The 18,533-nt window shown below is 41.5% G+C and overlaps 1 protein-coding gene across 1 annotated transcript in view; it reads left to right on the plus strand.

Moving 5' to 3' along the window:
• The window catches only part of SLC13A1 (solute carrier family 13 member 1), a 311,708-nt gene extending 300,061 nt beyond the window's left edge, over positions 1-11,647 (plus strand). Inside the window, exons 15-16 of the mRNA XM_069229886.1 lie at positions 6,593-6,730; positions 6,840-11,647. Of these exons, the coding sequence (XP_069085987.1) occupies positions 6,593-6,730; positions 6,840-6,974 (273 nt within the window). The 3' untranslated portion in view covers positions 6,975-11,647. The remainder of the gene's footprint in view (positions 1-6,592; positions 6,731-6,839) is intronic.
• The last annotated feature ends 6,886 nt before the right edge of the window (positions 11,648-18,533 follow it).

The raw sequence follows: 18,533 nt of genomic DNA on the forward strand, positions 1-18,533 counted from the left end.
TAGGGTAGATTGTAATAGTATACAGGGGAGTGGCATAGACTGGAATGGCATACAGTGTAGTGTCGTACAGTGGAGTGTGGTATAGTGGCATAAAGTGGAATAGTGTAGAGTGGAGTGGTGTAGAGTGGAGTGTCATAGAGTGGAATAGCATTTAGTGGAGTGGAATAGAGTGTAGCTGCATACAGTGGAATAGTATACAACAGAGTGGCATGGAGTGGAGTGACATGCATTGGAGTGGTGAAGGCTGGGGTGGCATTAAGTGGAGTGGCACAGAGTGGAATAGACTAGAGTGGAGTGGTGTAGAGTGGAGTGGGGTCGAGTGGAGTGGCATACAGTGAAGTGGCATAGACAGGGAGTGTATACATACAGTTACATACAGTGGAATACCATATACAGAAGTAGCATTGAGTGAAGTGGGATACAGTGGAGCGGCATTGACTGTAGTGCCATAAAGTGCAATAGCGTACAATGGAGTGGCGTAGAGTGGAGTGGCATAGAGTGGAGTTGCCTACAGTGGAATACAGTACAATGGAGTGGAGTAGAGTGGAGTGGGATGCAGTAGAGTGGCTTTGATTGGGGTGGCATAAAGTTGAGTGGGGTACAGTGGAGTAGCGTGCAGTTGAGTATCGTAGAGTGGAGTTGGGTTATAGTGGAGTGGTACAGACTGGAGTGGGGTACAGTGGAGTGGCATATAGTGGAATAGCGTAAAGGGGATTGGTGAAGAGCAGAGTGGCATAAAGTGGAGTGGTGTAGAGTGTAATAGCGTATAGTGAGTGTCATAGAGTGGAGTGGTGTTTTGTGGAGTGACACAGGGTGGAGTGGTGTACAAAGGACTAGCATACAGTGGAGTCGCGCAGAGTGGAACGGCATAGAGTGGAATGGTGTAGGGCGTGGTGGCATAGAGTGGAGTTGCATGCAGTGGAATAGCATGGAGTGGAGTGGTGTACAGTTGAAGGGCAGACAGTGGAGTGGCGTATGCTGGAGTATCGTAAAATGGAATGGCTTACAGTGTGATAGCTTACAGTGCAGTGGTATAGAGGGGAGTGGCATAGAGTGGAGTGGGGTAGAGTAGAGTGGCATGCAGTGGATTAGCATAAAGTTGGGAGGCACATAGTGCAGTAACGTAGAGTGGAGTGGCATACAATGAAATAGCATGTAGGTTAGTAGTGGTGGAGTGAAATAGCATGTAGTGTTTTAGAGTGGAGTGGCATAGAGTGGAGTGGTGTGAGGTGGAATGTGGTAGTTAAAAAAGACATAACATGAAAGTGTGTAAACATATGTAGATGTAATGTAGCAGGAAAATAAATTATGGTGTGTAAATGGTAATTTGTGTTAGTATGTGCAAATAGTTAAAGTAGTGATCAAGCTGTAGGATTCAAAATAATATATTTGTGGCGGTATACTCTGGTAAGAGTGTGGTATACCTTGGGCATGCTGATACCAAGGCAGTATCTGATTGAATAAAGGCTGTGTGTACAACGGTAATAGGCAGCCATAAAGTTCAGCACACTTTGGCTGTGTTGTGGTTTAGGGCCTTATAAAGAGGTTAGTTGTATGTTTTATTGTTGTTCCTTACTTGTTAAAACTTTATAAAAGTGATAATAGGTTGTGAAATGTACTTATATTATTCTATAGATTTTTAAACTAGTTTACAGAGAACCACACTAATATCTACAAACTACCAAAGTAGTTAGATTAAAGAAATAAATATGTATGGTAAAAGTTATAAATACACTGTTGTAGACTATTTTGGTGAAAAATAGTGTAGTACATCGTATTTTTTATTTGGTACCCAAAAATTTTATTTTTATTTTATTTAAATAGCACAGTAATGTGTAGATAGCACTTTTCTGTAGATTTAAATATGTAAGAAATTGCACATACACTGTAGTACACTATATTTGTGAAATATAGTGTAGTACAGTGTATTTTGAATTGTTTTATCGCAGTACTCTGTAAATTGGTTTTTAAAATATATAGATAGACATTTATAACACATTTTCTGTACCTATTACTACTTTAATAAAGTGATAATAAGTAGGGAAAAATATAAATTATAATACTCTGTAATATATACATGTTACACACACACACACATATATATATATATATATATATATATATATATAGATAGATATATTTATATATATAAATATATACATATGTATATGGTGACATCACTGATGACATCACACAATGAGTGTGCTCATTTTTTTATTTTTATTCACATGGTGGCAGGTAACTGCCGTATTACTTTTCCTTACTTTTCTACCTAATTTTGTCAGTATGTGGTATACCTGTATACCGTGGTACTTGCCGATATCAAGGCAGTATATGATTGGCTAATGGGACCCCTTCCCCTCATAACAGCAATGCAGCCCCAAGAGTGGGCACCCCGGGGCCTTTAACTGAAGATTAATGCTCCAGCCGCCATTTTCTTTTTTCTTTTTCAATGTCACAGGAGTCCTGCGGTATTGTGGCAAAAATTGCTGATATTTGTTGCATTTTGGCACCAGAAGGGGTTCCTCTAGGTCCACCCCATTATGGCTCAGGTGTCATTGTAGCCCTACCTTACCCCTCAATTTTTTTTTTATTTACTTCAGGACAGGGACTAAGGCCCAGATGTATACTCTGTTTGTGCTGAATTAGCATCATTTTGTTTTTACACTAATTCAACGCAAACCTAACTCTAAATTTATACTTTGGTGCTAGACCGTTGTAGCGCCAAAGTTTTGGAGTTAAAGTCTTTTTTTGCTACCTTGCGTCAATGAGATGCAAGGCAGGCGTTCCAGGGCAAAAAATGACTCTAAAGCCCAGGTGCCTTATTTATCCTCCCAAGCAAAAATGGTGCACGGGAGAGAGGAGGGCCTAAATAATGGTGCTAAGCTTTCTTAGCACCATTATTTAATGCCTGGGTCAGGGCAGGCATTAGGGGACCTGTGGGCCTATATCTATGGTGGAACACCATGGAATAAGTCCACAGGTGCCCTCACCAAGACCCAGGGACACCCCCACCCACTCCAGAGGGACAGCGGAAGATGGGAAACCCATCCCAGGTAAGTATTTTTGGGTTTTTTAAAGTGCCACTAGGGGCCGTGAAATGGGCCCCCATACATGGCACTTGGTGCAATGGCCATGCCCAGGGGACCATTGTCCCTTGGGCTGGCCACTGGGGTGTTGAGCATGACTCCTGTCTTTTATGAGACAGGAGTCATGTGGTATAAAAAAAAAAACTGTAAACTTTGCACTTGTATAGCGCACTACTCACCTGTTAGAGTCTCAAGGCGCTGTAAGCATACCGCTGTGGAACCCCTCCTGGCTTTTCCCTGTGAGGTGCCCACTCCTGGGCACCCCCAAGGTGAAGCCAGGCATCCAAGCACTGTGAGGGCCATTGTGGAGATTAAGCAAGCTATTGCCCAGAGTTACAGAGTGGGACCCATTAATTAGATTAGGCAGCGAGGCGAGAATTATCTGGTCCAAAGGAATTGCATCAGGGTCTGACACTCTAACCATTGTGCCACACTTCTCCACTGGATGGTTTAGCCTCAAGAAATGACTCTAGGCTGGTTAGAGTCATCTTTTTTTACTCTAACCAGCCTAACGTCAATTTTTAGTGCAAAACCCCCTTCTCCCATCCCGCCACCCCCACCCTGCTAACATCATTTTCCATGATGTTAGCCCACCCTTTGCGTCGGAATGCACCATTCCATAAATAAGACACCCGGCCGGCATCTTGGAATGGTGCAAGCCGGCGGTAAACTTTTTCACTCAAAACTACGTTAGCCTAATTTTGCGTGAAAAAGTAGAAATATGGGCCTAAGTCCCTGAGTCATGTAATGGTTGACAGCAACATTTTTCTCATGTTGCTGGCAGCCAGTCAGAGCGCTCACTCCCTTGGGAGTCTGGCTCCTGTGGGGGCAAGATGGCCCAAGGGAAAAAAAGCTCCCTGGGCCAGTCGGAATGCTCTATTTTAAAAAAATGAATTTAAGGGACTCTTGCAAGAGTTCCTCAAACCCAACTTTCCAGATATACAATTTTTCAACCTTAATTTCTCAAAACTATTGAACAGATTTAGACCAAGTCACAAAAAGCACAATCTGCAGACCAAAATCTGCCTTCTTGGCAACTTTTGTGTGCATCTGTTCAGCAATGTTTGCTATACCCATGCCTAAACAAGTCTATATAAAGTGCATGGGAATTTTGCATTGTGGGACCCCCTTTTTGCTTGGCCCCTACTTGATGGATCACCTAAAACCTTCCATGGACAAACTAGTGGTGGTCGCCACTGTTTATTTATATGTTAGGTGGCACAGTTTGTCTAGAAGAGTGTTTTTTTTTTTTTAGGCGCTAATGCCTTTTTGACAAATCTACACAAAACATTAAAAAAAAAAAAAAAGCATCGGACCACCACAGGAGTCCTGATCGCCACCGCAATGTTGGTGGTCTCAAGACCACCAGCCTCATAAGGAGGCCCTCAGGGGAACTGATTTAGATCTTGGCAGAGGGGAAAACTCCATTAAAAACATGACGGATATCCAGTTTGCCATATTACGATCTAATTATATCCCAAGGGGATCGTAATACGGCGGAGGGGAAGTATTCCTTCTGCCGAGATCTAAATCAGGCCCTTAATCAGTTGCATCTTGAGAGAGTTCAGAGGTGTATATATATATGTCATGATATTCAATATTTGGTGTATTATTCTACATCTTAGGAAGTATATTCCCTTTTTCTGGTAATGCAGAAGCCATCTTTAAAGAAAACTTCACTCTCTGAAAGCAACACATTTTGTATGCAAATGCGTACTAGTAAAAATGATAGAAAAGTATGTATATGCTTTATATTATGTGTTATTTATTATTACAAAAGAAAATCACATTAGTGTGAAATAAAAATGCAGCGTAAAAATTGTTTCCTTAAAAATACCTGCTGACAAATATTTTGCAGGATTTAACTATTTTTCTTGGTGAGCTGTGCCATTACTTTACTCAGGCTCCTGTTTCATTCCTGACATCAAAGTAGCTGGTTTCTTTTTAATTTGAGCTTGTTTTGTTTTTCTGTTTACTGTATGTGCCACTGTGGTCATTCTTTAAGGTCGCTTGTTGTATGTGCAATTGTAATTCTTCACTGTCACTTGTTATATGTGCCAATGTAATACAGCCACTGTTGTTTTTTGTTGGAAGTGTGGGTTCTCAGTTGTAAGAATTGATAGGTGCCATCTTAGAATGGAATTCTATTGATGGTAGTACAAACCCCATTCCAAGAAGGCTGTTGCTTGCCAAACAAACTGAGGATATTAGCCAAAATTTATTTTTAGGGTCCGACATCATTGGTAGTGAGTAATCTGAAACAAGCAATTCTTCATTTCTTGATTATAAGCAAATGTGATTGGCACTGTAAATGAAAATTAAGAGCCTGATTTAGAGTTTGATGACTGGGATACACAATAAAGTTGGACATATTTTGTGTGTGCTTTTTTTTACAAGAGCCATAGAGGGGTATAATGCACTTGCAATATGGGAGATTGGATATCCATCACGTTTTGATTGAGTATCCAGTCCACCAAAATCTAGCTCAGGCCCTAAGACTCCAGTTTTATAGACGGCTTTGTGAACCACTGTCTTCCACTAAAACGATAAGGCAGCAAATGCTGAAAATCTTTGCTGTTCCGTACTAATACTAAAGAGTCTATTTTCCCCCAGAGTATGAAAAATAAATCTGTGAGAATGTGCAGATGAATCTTCGTTTGTTTCTATTGTATGGAATATCCTGACTGGATAGTCTGCTAAATCCTTGTCTGTCTTACACAAGTGTATTGTCCAAACTTAACTGCTTGCAAACTGGTGTATTTGTGTTTTACATTTAATAAGAATTATATTCTATTTTCCATTGGATGCTGATTATGAAAAAATCAAAGTCAATGGAGCATCCATTACAAGCTTGTACTATTGCACCCTTGTGCTGGTGATTCTACAGAGACATCTAGTAACAGCGTGTGTAACTTTATCCTTATGCATCTAGAACCAATCTGTAGGAATGAACCCCTGTGATGTCAACACAAAAGTGATGTCTAAATACAGCTTGTGCTACTGCACGTCTATGCTGCTGACTCAACAGGGACATCTAGTACCAGCCTGGGGAATTGCACCCTTGACTTAATTCATTAATGTCAGGCCCATTGGCTTTTACTTTGCATATGTTTCTTTTAATCTGTGCACATGCAGAACTGAAAAAAAGCTTTAAGGATCCAGCCCTAAATACATACGATTGATCTGTGCTGAAAATCCGTGCTGCTAGTGCTGTTATATCATGCTACTATGAAAAAATGCATTGTAGTAATAATTAGTATTATATTAACAATAAGTATTTTCATAGAAAACCTTCAACAGGTCATATAATTACTAAAAATACAAAGTAATTGATTGATTTAGATGTGTCTCTTTATCCAACATGCATTGTTTACTTAGTTGCACAAGTACATATAACTTTAGCATAGCTTATTGAAAAGCATGAAGTTTGCTGGGTGCAAATAATTACTTTTAGTTTTCTGCTTAAGATTTCCGCTGATATCTGTCCCCTCCTTTTGTTGCAGGCAGAGGCCATTCACGTGAACCCTCTGTACATCCTCATCCCCACCACCATCTCCACGTCGTTTGCCTTCCTACTCCCTGTGGCCAACCCTCCGAACGCCATTGTCTTTGCCTATGGCCACCTGCAAGTTATTGACATGGTGAGATTTCTTGAGTCTGCTCCTCAAGTGTATGCCACACATTGTATTGCATGACTGAGAGCATTGGGCTGTCTGTGTTTTAATATATTCATTGGTTTTGCTCCTTTAGGTGAAAGCCGGCCTGGGAATCAACATTCTAGGTGTTGCCATAGTGATGCTTGCTGTGACAACTTGGGCAATTCCTATGTTTGACCTGCACACGTACCCCTCCTGGGCTCCATATTTGAATGTGACAGTTCCATAGATGTCAAGAGACTCACCACCTGCAGCGGAGTAGGACTTTGTTTAGACTTTTAAAGAGCTCCATTTTGTAGCAGCCACCACAACTGCACAGAACTTGAAGAGAATGCCTCATGGTTGACCTTGTCCCTTTAAACATTTCTATGTGAGCAAAGGCTTCGAGAAGGAAGTAGCTTGAGAACATGGCCCCTGTCCTCCTAGTAGAGGTTGGTGGGTAATCACCCTCGCTGTATGCCTTAAACTGGTGGTTACCAATGCACTTACAATGAGAATGGCAATTAGACCCTTTTGTTAGGGTCAGAAAATGGATTTAGCGGATCGAGTAGGACTTACTTTTTTAATGATGTGCTGCAATCAGGCTTTCTATGCACCCATACAGTCAGTATTCAGTCTTGCCTGCTATTAGGTTACTTGAAGTTAAAAGATGAATGAGTAACAATACTCCCAGATTGTTTCATTTCTTATTATGTGCATTGCTTGATTCTAACGTGATCTCAGATGAGTGTCTCAAATATGTTGTTACCAGTTTTAAAGTTTGAAATCTTTGGGATTTTTCCACGAGAGAACTGGAGGGAATTGTATTTAGAATATAGACTGAGTTTGACACAAAAATACCAGATCCAGCTTCTTAAACACCAGGCAAAGGCACCATCAATGCCTGCAAAATGCACAAAGTACCACTAAAGGTGTTGATCCTGACTGCTGTGCTACTTGTAGGAGACTGCACATGGCCAGGGACAACCTCGCATTGGTGAAGAAGTTAGGCACACTCAGCACATTTGGATTCCTGCAAAAGGAAAAGCTTTGGACAAGCCACAACTGTCCGAGACTAACTACTGCTGCACTGATGGAAAAGGAAACTGAAGTAAAGGTAGCAGGTGAAACTTTGGTAATAGCTGGAGAAGACCTGTCTGAGGTGGATGTGGGTGGGTTAAAACGGGGGGAGGGGGGCAAATCTAAATGAGATAACAGGGAAGCAAACATGGAAGAATATTTTCTTGTTTCACTTTTAAAGCCACATATCAAATATTTAACAATAAATCAAAATGTGTCTGCATATGTCTCAGGGTGGCCGAGGGACAACATATTTATTTTTCCTTCTGCGAGAGGTAATAACACATTTGGCACCAACCTCACAAAGAGGATGTTTTGATTTGGTGAGCGATTAGATCCTTCACTCAGGAATAAGAAACCAGGCAGGAAGGTTCTGCTAGAGGGGCCTCCGGATGTACTGCAGATAAGGCGCCCATGAGCACTAGAGATATAGGGTTATGTTGGGACATCACGTGGGGTGAAAAGAGGAAATAGTTTTTTAGTGGGCAAACTACCATAGTAGCAGTAACGCGAGAGACCCTTACAGGAGGTTGCAGCTCTAAACAATGTTCACAGGTTCACAAAGGAATTCAAGCTCATGTGATAGCCAGCATCAATATTTCAGAGGGAGTACAATGTCTGTAAATAGTTTTGTACATTTTCGTTAAACCTATCTACCACAATGACCCATTGTTATATAAGGGTACGTAGCCGAAAGACATTGGTGGCTTAAAAAGTCGCCAGAAAAGTGTTCATTTTATTACATTTCTTAGGCTGTAGGTGAGCTTTTGGAGGATTTTAGCCACGGCTGTATGTCGGAATATCATTTATAGAAATATGGCTTGACATATATAACACATGCTAAATATCATGTATACAAATACCATCCCATTGGATGCTTATTTCTATTAATAACGTCTATGGAATGATATTCTTGTAAATGATATTTAGGGCACAATATTTATGTGAGCCGATATTCTGACAGAATATTCTAGTACCACACCTTTACAGGCTTGTATTATGGATATATATAAAGAGACTAGATCAAAGGCAGAGTTCATGAGCATAAATAGTTGAAAAACAGAGCATAAATAGTTGAAAACATAGATTATGTGCGTAAATGATGGGATACAATGATAGCTATAATTCCCAATGTTACTCACAAGTAGGGGTGGGCGGTGAACTCGGCTCCACTTGTTGAGTTTGCAGCGTTTTTCCCACTCTGCGCTCCACTTAGAGCACGGAGTTCAGAAAAACTCGACGTCGCAGAGCAGAGCTGAGTTTTTTCCTCATTCACGCTCGCCAGCTTAACATTGGCGAGCACGAGTGAGGAAAATCTTACTGAGACCACGTCCCAGCGACTTTTCTCAACACGGGCGGTTGCGGATGGTCGTTGCCCCTTGCGTTGAGAAACCTTCTGTTCACGTTGAGGAAGGTGTTTCTCAAATTGAAAATCTACTTGCTACCCGGGGATGCCGTTCGCGCTGATTTTTCAGCACGGGAAAAACACCCGGTGCTAAAAATCAGTGCTAATGGCGTGACCTATCGCAATCCGCCGATTGCGGGAACTCCACATAGCTCGTCAGAGTTTTTTTTTTATCACTTTGCAGAGTTGGGCCCAGACCTACTCACAAGGCATAAATCACAACCAAAGTATGAGTACAAGTCATGAGCAGAAATCACTAACAAGGTATAAATGTAAGTCACAAGCAAAAATCATGGGCACTGTAGCATTGATTCATTACAATGAATGAGGCAACAAATTTACGACTCGAGAAAGTGTCATTTGCAACAAGGTTCAGACTGATTCCCAAAGATCACAGATGCAGATTGCGGAGGAGTTGAGGATACCGGGTGGATAATACAGTATGAGTCAGTCATCAGTAGGCCTTACTGGAGGTATCAACAGGAGCATCTACAGAAGGTTGGCGTTGTGGAGATCCTGACAACAGAGTGGCTGGGCACGTTGCTTAACCCAAAATGGAGGAGGAAGCAAAGGCAGCAGCGTGGCAGAGTGATTTATCATCAGTGTGACAGACTACACATAGCGAGCTGTGAAATAAAGTCTGGGACTATGTTTAGTGTGGCAGGGTGGTGACACGCAGAACCTAACAAAGAACGTCATAAATCAGAAAAGCAAACTCTAAGAGCCTAGGCTTGAGCCAGACAAGCAGCGAATAGGGAGGAGAGCGCTACTCCTGCATGGACAAGCGCTTGAGCCAGGTGCTTCACTAAATTCCCAAAGGAGGGCGTCTGTACGATGGACACCGTCATGGCAGGCTTTTCTAAATCAAAGTACTCAATGGGATCACAGCGTGGATGACACTATGAAATCGATGGTCTTTAAATATATTCTGAGGAGCCTTTCAATTAATATTTTTTCAAACTGGCGAGCAAGCTCCTCGTAAGGTTCCCGAAGCGAAATCCAAGAGGAGAAAGGAGGCGGACTGACGCTCACTTTAGCCAATTCGGTGCCCCTGACAAACAATAGCACTTTGGCAATGGGATTGACAATTCGTTCTTTTTAAAGGAAAAATTGGTCATAATGTCAGTGTTTGAGATAATAAATATGTTAAAACAAAGAGAAATAAGAGACAAAAATGAACCTCAGTTTATATAAAAAAATATCGTGGTTAAGATCTAACCTCTTCCCTTAAAGACTCCTACAACCTTTTAGCTGTTTCACATTACAACATGTCAAGTCTTATATGCTGCGTTGATTGTAAAAAAAAAAAAACAACAACAAAACAATAGCACAGAATATAGTTTTTCCACTTTGTTTCAGCAAGTTCTCCTCGTCCTTCTTCTGAGTTCACTTGAAATATCTGCGAAGTTTTACATTGCATCAATCTATTCTAATAAACTGAAACGTACCAGAGAAAATGAAATGCCACACACTATAATGTTTTAGCATGATGCTCCCAATATTTACCTGTTTACATGATAAATTTGAGACAATCCTCTGTCATATTTGTTTTGGGGTGGGGATGGGTGTGCATGTTCTGGGAGCTACTTAATTTATCATCATTTTCCCTAGGGACAGATGTCCTATTCTACTAGGGTTTCCAGGAGGCCTTTCATTTGAGCTTTTTACAATCAAAGTCTCTGGTTTGTTATAGCAATGTGTGCTCTCATGTTAGCAGATTGACAATGCAAGGTAGACTTACTCCCTCTGAACTCCTTTTACAAAACTTGTTTTCTTGTCAGTCTTAAGAAACAAAATATTTGAATGCTCTGCTTGCATAATCCAATCCTGCTTCACCTAGAGACAAATGTCATAGTTTCAGTGCAGTGATGTCACTTATGGGTGTCGAAGTGCCCCCATGCATGAAGTTTTATCCTCAATTGTGACACTTAGTGGGTGTGTGCATGTGGATGGTCGCTAAATATCAGCTGGCCACCCCAAAATCTGATAATAATACATATGCATTACCTCATGACTGCTATTTTTCATCTGCCTTAGGCAATTTTTTCAGGCCTGCTAGAAGACCTCTAAATGTGGCAAATAGGTTGAAATGTTGCTTGTTCAAGAATAGAACACATTAATTTTGTTTCAGTTACAGTAGCTATACATACTCAGTAACCTAATTATGCAAACTTTAGTGAACCACTTCACCAATCATTACGGTTTTTTATACTCTCTGTTACAATACTCTGTACATTTGTTAATCACACAGTTTCTCGATCTACAGGTCAGCATTGGGGCATCATGATAACTAGACCATTCACCCCAATTTTTTCAATATGTTTTTTGATATGTTATTTGAGATTAGTTTGAACTTTGTATATTGAATAAAACATATTCTATCTTTCTAAGTGTCTAATAAAATTACATCAGTTAATGCCCCTTGCATTTTTGACAGATGTTTTTACACTGCCATTAGAGATTAAAGTATTCATAACATAATCTACATGGAGCCCATTGTTACCTTCATATGCTGTTTGAGAATTGTTGCCCACAGCAAATGCCCACTTTAAATGTTGCATTGTGCCTTGCGATGATGACACACATGCAATATTTATATATATTACTGGTCACATCACTAAGCCAAATATGACACAAGGTGTTAGAAATTAGGTCTTTGGATGGCAAGACAGGTTACCCCCTGTCAAAGCAAGGACCCTCACTCTAGTAAGGATAAAAGAGAATCACCCTCAACTAACCCCTGCTCACCCCCTTGGTAGCTTGGTACGAGCAGTAGGCTTAACTTCAGAGTGCTAGGTGTAAAGTATTTGTACCAACACACACAGTAACTTAATGAAAACACTACAAAATGACACAACACAGGTTTAGAAAAATAGAAAATGTTTATCTAACCAAAACAAGAACAAAACAACAAACATCCACAATACACAAGTCAAGTTATCAATTAAAAAGCAAAACACTGTTAGCGTGAAAATGTACCTTGGGTGCGTCAAAAATAACCCCGCAAGGGCGAGTGAGCGTCAAAAAGGGCTTGCAATGCGTCGATTTCACTCACGAGCAAGACCTTGCGTTGTTTCTCCTTTCATCGGGTTGGGCGCGTCGTTTCTTCTCTCCCGCAGGAGAGCGACATGTCGATCCGGTCAGCACTCTTGGGCCCGGGCAGGGCTTGTGTTGTTTTTGCATGCCCAGCGGTGCTTGCGTCGGAAATCCAGCTGCACGATGATCTGAAAACCACGCTGTGCAGGTTGCGATCTCACCAGCCTCCGTCAGCGATGCTGCGCGTTGTTTTTCCTGCTCCGTGCGTCGATTCTTTGGTCGCGTTACAAGCGAGCGTCGATTTTCAGCCGCGAATCGGAGTCGCGTCGATCTTTTCCCCGCACAGTGTTCTGTGCGTGGATTTCTTCCTCTTAGGCTGCCAGCTTCTCCTTTCAGGGTCCCAGGAACTGGATGGGCACCACAGGGCAGAGTAGGAGTCTCTCCAGAGACTCCAGGTGCTGGCAGAGAGAAGTCTTTGTTGTCCCTGAGACTTCAAACAACAGGAGGCAAGCTCTAAATCAAGCCCTTGGAGACCTTCACAAGATTGAAGGCACACAAAGTCCAGGCTTTGCCCTCTTACTCTGGCAGAAGCAGCAACTGCAGGATAGCTCCACAAAGCACAGTCACAGGCAGGGCAGCTCTTCTTCCTCAGCTCTTCAGCTCTTCTCCAGGGAGAGGTTCCTCTTGGTTTCCAGAAGTGTTCTAAAGTCTGTGGTTTTGGGTGCCCTTCTTATACCCAATTTCTCCTTTAAAGTAGGCCTACTTCAAAGCAAAGTCTTTCTTGAATGTGAAATCCTGCCTTGCCCAGGCCAGGCCCCAGACACTCGCCAGGGGGTTGGAGACTGCATTGTGTGAGGGCAGGCACAGCCCTTTCAGGTGTGAGTGACCACTCTCCCCCCTCCTAGCACAGATGGCTCATTAGGAAATGCAGACTGCACCCCAGCTCCCTTTGTGTCACTGTCTAGTGTGAGGTGCAACCAGCCCAACTGTCAAACTGACCCAGACAGGGAATCCACAAACAGACACAGTCACAGAAATGGTTTAAGCAAGAAAATGCTCACTTTCTAAAAGTGTCATTTTCAAGCACACAATCTTAAAATCAACTTTACTAAAATATGTATTTTTAAATTGTGAGCTCTGAGACCCAAACTCCACATGTCCATCTGCTCCTAAAGGGAATCTACACTTGAATCATATTTAAAGGTAGCCTCCATGTTAACCTATGAAAGAGACAGGCCTTGCAACAGTGAAAAACAAATTTAGCACTATTTCACTGTCAGGACATATACAACACATTGCTATATATCCTACCTTAACCATACACTGCACCCTGCCCTTGGGGCTACCTAGGGCCTACCTTAGGGGTGTCTGACATGTAATAAAAAGAAAGGTTTAGGCCTGGCAAGTGGGTACAGTTGCCAAGTCGTATTTACAGTTAAGACTGCACACACAGACACTGCATTGGCAGGTCTGAGACATGATTACAGAGCTACTTATGTGGGTGGCAAAACCAGTGCTGCAGGCCCACTAGTAGCATTTGATTTACAGGCCCTGGGCACCTCTAGTGCACTGTACTAGGAACTTAATAATACATCAAATATGCCAATCATGAATAAGCCAATTACATACACATTTTGTAAAGGAGCACTAGCACTTTAGCACTGGTTAGCAGTGGTAAAGTGCCCAGAGTAACAAAAACAGAGTCCAGCACATATCAACAACCTGGGAAACAGAGGCAAAAAGTTAAGGGAGACCACGCCAAGGATGAAAAGTCTAACACAAGGGATCAAATGTTATGCAAGATATTTTTATCCACTATTGTTCGATCAAGAAAAAAATGGGCTGCCTGCCCATCGGAAAAAAGGATTATATTTAAGACAGCCTGTCCTGTCCATAGACCTATTCACAAAACCGGGCTTCTTTTTATTTCAGTATTGATAATTCCTTACCGCTGTGTGAATACCCTTCGATCACATAATTGTTGGTCAAAGTACTGTTAAGTAACAAAGTACCTGCTGGTAGCAGGGCCTTTGAAATAGTTGGGCCCAGAATATAGAATGAGCTACCTCTAAACATCTGAATGAATCATAATTTTTAATCCCTTCGCTGCTAAGCCTTTTCCCCCCTCCTGTGCCAAGCCTTTTTTGGTTATTTGGGATAGTTTGCACTCAGGCCCCCATAACTTTTTGTCTACATAAGCTATCCTCGCCAAATTTGCGTCCTTTTTTTCCAACATCCTGGGGATTCTAAAGGTATCTAGGATTTGTGGTTTCCCTTGGTGGGGACCAAGAAAGTAGCCAAAATACAGCTAAACGTTGGGATTTTTGGGGAAAAAAGTGCTGCAGACAAAAGCATCTGCTTTTTTCCCTCCAAATGGCATCAGTGGTGGGTTTGGGGTGCAAAAAGCACCATCCTCTCAGCTGTCAGGAACAGACAGAGTTGAATCAGAAAACCAACATTTTCAACACTGTTTTGGCATTTTTCTGGGACATAGTCCATTATTCCTATTTGTTGTGCTTTCAACGTCCTTCAAGCTAGTGCTAGAAATGGGTATGAAATCAATGGTGGATTCCAGAATGCTATAGATTTCCAAAAAGTAGACATAATTCTAAATTCAGCAAGGGCCGTTTGTGTAGATCCTTCAAGATTTTCATATAGAAAGTTACACTAGAAATAAAAACATATTGAAATTGAGTTGAAAAAAAACCTGTCATTTTTGTCTACATTTTCTTCCGTAATTTTTTCCATCTATGGTATATTTTCAAAAGCAATACATCGTTACATTCACTGGACCATTCTGGTAAGGGGGATATGTAAGGCTTACAGGTTCACCAAGAACCCATGGTACAGAGAGCCAATAAATTAGCTATACCTTGAAATGGGTTTTCATCATGTACAGGGTATACAACAATTCATTTGGTAAGATATAAAGAGTGTAACGTAGGTATCAAGGAAACCTATGTATTTCTGAAATGGGCACAAGATATGGAATTTAGAAGCAGTGGCTATTTGCACATCTCAGAATTTGGGGGTATCCATACTAGCATGTGAATTACATAGCATTTCTCAAATTTACTTCTTTTTTACACACTGTCTTACATTTGGTAGGTGCACATGCAGAGAAAGAAAATAGGAAATAACACATGTTCTGCTATTCTGTATTACAACAAGTTTCCCAATAAAAATGGTACCTCACTTGTGTGGGTAGGCCTAGTGCCTGTGAGAGGAAACGCCCCAAAATGCATCATGGACACATCACATTTTTCCACTGAAAACTGATGCTTTTTTTACAAAGTGCCTAGCTGTGGATTTTGGGCTCTAGTTCAGCTGGCACCAAGGGAAACCTAACAAACTTGTACATTTTTGAAAACTAGAAACCTATGGGAATCCAGGATAGGGTGACTTGTGGGGCTCTCACCAGGTTCTGTTACCCAGAATCCTTTGCAAATCTCACAATTTGTCTAAAAAACACATTTTCCTCACATTTCGGTGATGCAAAGTTCTGGAATCTGAAGGGAGCCACAAACATCCTTCCACCCAGCAATTTCCAAAGTCTCCCGATAAAAATGGTAAGCCACTTGTGTGGATAGGCCTTGTACCCACGACAGGAAACATCCCAAAACATAACGTAGACGCATCACATTTTTCCACTGAAAACTGACGTGTTTTTTGCAAACTGCCTAAGTGTGGATGTGGGGCTCTAGCTCAGCCTGCACCCAAGGAAACCTAGCAAACATGTACATTTTGAAAACTAGACACCTAGATGAACCCAGGATGAGGTGACTTGTGGGGCTCTCACCAGGCTCTGTCACACAGAATCATTTGCAAACCTCAAAATGTGTCTACAAAAGCACATTTTCCTCACATTTCTGTGATGCAAATTTCTGAAATCTGAAGGGAGCCACAAATTTACTTCCACCCTGCATTCCTCTAAGTCTCCCAATAAGAAATGGTACATCACATGTGTGGGTAAGCCTTGTGCCCATGACAGGAAACGCTCCAAAATGCAATGTGGACATATTACATTTTTCAACTGAAAGCTGATCAGTTTTTTGCAAAGTGCCTAGCTGTGGAGTTTGGGCTCTAGCTCAGCTGACACCTAGGGAAACCTAGTAAACCTGTAATTTTTTGTAAACTAGACACCTAGGGAAATCCACAACGGGGTGACTTGTGGGGATCTCACCAGGTTCTGTCACCCAGAATCCTTTGCAAACCTCGAATTTTGTTTTCGGAAACGTCTGGGTTTGGTAGGATTCCCTAGATGGCTGCTGAGCCCGATTCCAAAAATGCAGGTACCCCCCTTGCAAAAACAGAGTGTTTTGTGATAGATAATTTTCATGTGCCACGTTGTGTTTTGGGCGCACACAAGTGAGGTAGCATTTTTTTGGGATACTGAGGGGAACGCTGGGTGGTAGAACATTTCTGGTTTATTTCTGTTTTTGGAAGGATATGGCACAAAAAAAGCAAAGAGAATGTATGATTTTAGTCACATTTTAAGGTTTGCAAGCCATTGTGAGTAAGGAAACTTGTTGGGATCCATGAGAGGCAAAGCACGTTGTAGTCCTCTGGGTATCTAGTTTTCAAACATATCTAGAGTTGGTAGATTTTCTCTAGACAAGAAGCAAGAATGCTACCAAGTCTTTTACTTATGTGATGTCCCAAACACTCAAACTGTGATTTTTTTTAACCTTAGGTTTTGTTAAAAAGACCTCTCACCCACCAACCTAGTTTGTGGCATGCTTCATCATTGGGGTCCCTCTCAGGACACCTAGAAAGCCAGGGGTGTGCTTCAAGGCCTGATTACAGCAGAGCAGTTTTTCGTGAGTTGAATTCGCAACTGAAATGAGCAGTGCCATAAAATCGTCTTGTGGCTACCCACTGTCCTTATAACATATATACTTTTTGGATTTGGCATGAGTTGTGGTTCAATATATAAAACTTTATTAACAAGAGATTTCACAAAAATGAAGTACTCTGTTATTAATTAATAGATCAAAAAACTGAACCAATGACTCACAGTTTGTGAGCTGTAAAGCCATGGCAAGGCACCAACCACTTTTCAGACCATTCACTCTCATTTCATATGTCACACACAGGACCATTCACACTGCCAGCCGCAGGCCCAGCACATTACAACATTCACAACAAGAAACAATGTAGAGACAATGTACAGCCTGGCAGAGAAAGTCAGAAAAGACAATTATTACTACATAACAACATATTCACCAAGTACACACACATACTGGTTGGATTTGGCATGAGGATGAGTGATGGTTCAATATATAAAATTTAATTAAGAAAAGATTTCACAAAAATGAAATGCACAGTTAATATCTGAAAGGTCAAACAACTGAACCAATCACTCACAGCTCGTGAGCTCTAAAGCTGTGTCAAGGCACCAACCACTTTAGAGTCTATCCACACACCTTTCATACGTGACACACAGAAGACCATTCACACTGCCAGCCACGGGCCCAGCACATTACAACAGTCACATCAACAGACAGCTCCATTCAAGATCCCATCACTTTGATATGCCCACATGCCGAACAAAGCAATCACACTGGCTGAAGGAGTGTGCGGACTGACATTTAGCTATTAGTGTGTCTAGTGACCAGGAACAAGTCACTACTCACACACTGCCTGCCAGGTGCCACCTCACACACACCGCCAGCCCACGCACATCACCAGCCAAGCGCCAGTCCACGCATACCACCATAGCATTTGTTTTAACAAAAAAGAAAACACAAACCAATTTTAAGTAAATACAAAACTACAAACACAACAGCTTTAACTAAATACATCACACTAAAGCCAACCATGAAACTGAACAAAAAAATAGAAAATAATACATACCAAGTTGTTCACTTTTACCCTCACAGTTGCTACCAAAACTCTTTACTGTCTAAAACATGCATGCACATACAGCCCAGGTTTAGAAGGACAGGCAGAACAGTACATACGAGTCTCCTTCTGCATACCTCTGTACATACAGACTCTACTAGTCCTACTGGGAAAGTCTTTTTTTGTGAGTGGGCGGAATGTGATCAGCAAAGTGGTGATCTTTCCATCTAGCCACATCCTCCACCACTCCAACTGTAAGTACACCTGCCTGTTCCAGTAGAACAAGGCTCCCTAACACAGACTCATGACATTTAACAAATGTCATCTGTGACTCTGAAGAACAGTCCTTGAACACTACAAAAGCATTAAAGGTTGCTAAGTGGAATAAATGGATAGCCAACTTCTTTTACCAAATGTAAGCCTTACGAACAGCAGTGTAAGTTC

The sequence above is a fragment of the Pleurodeles waltl genome, chromosome 4_1 (genome assembly GCF_031143425.1).
Source record: "Pleurodeles waltl isolate 20211129_DDA chromosome 4_1, aPleWal1.hap1.20221129, whole genome shotgun sequence".
Lineage (NCBI taxonomy): Eukaryota > Metazoa > Chordata > Amphibia > Caudata > Salamandridae > Pleurodeles > Pleurodeles waltl.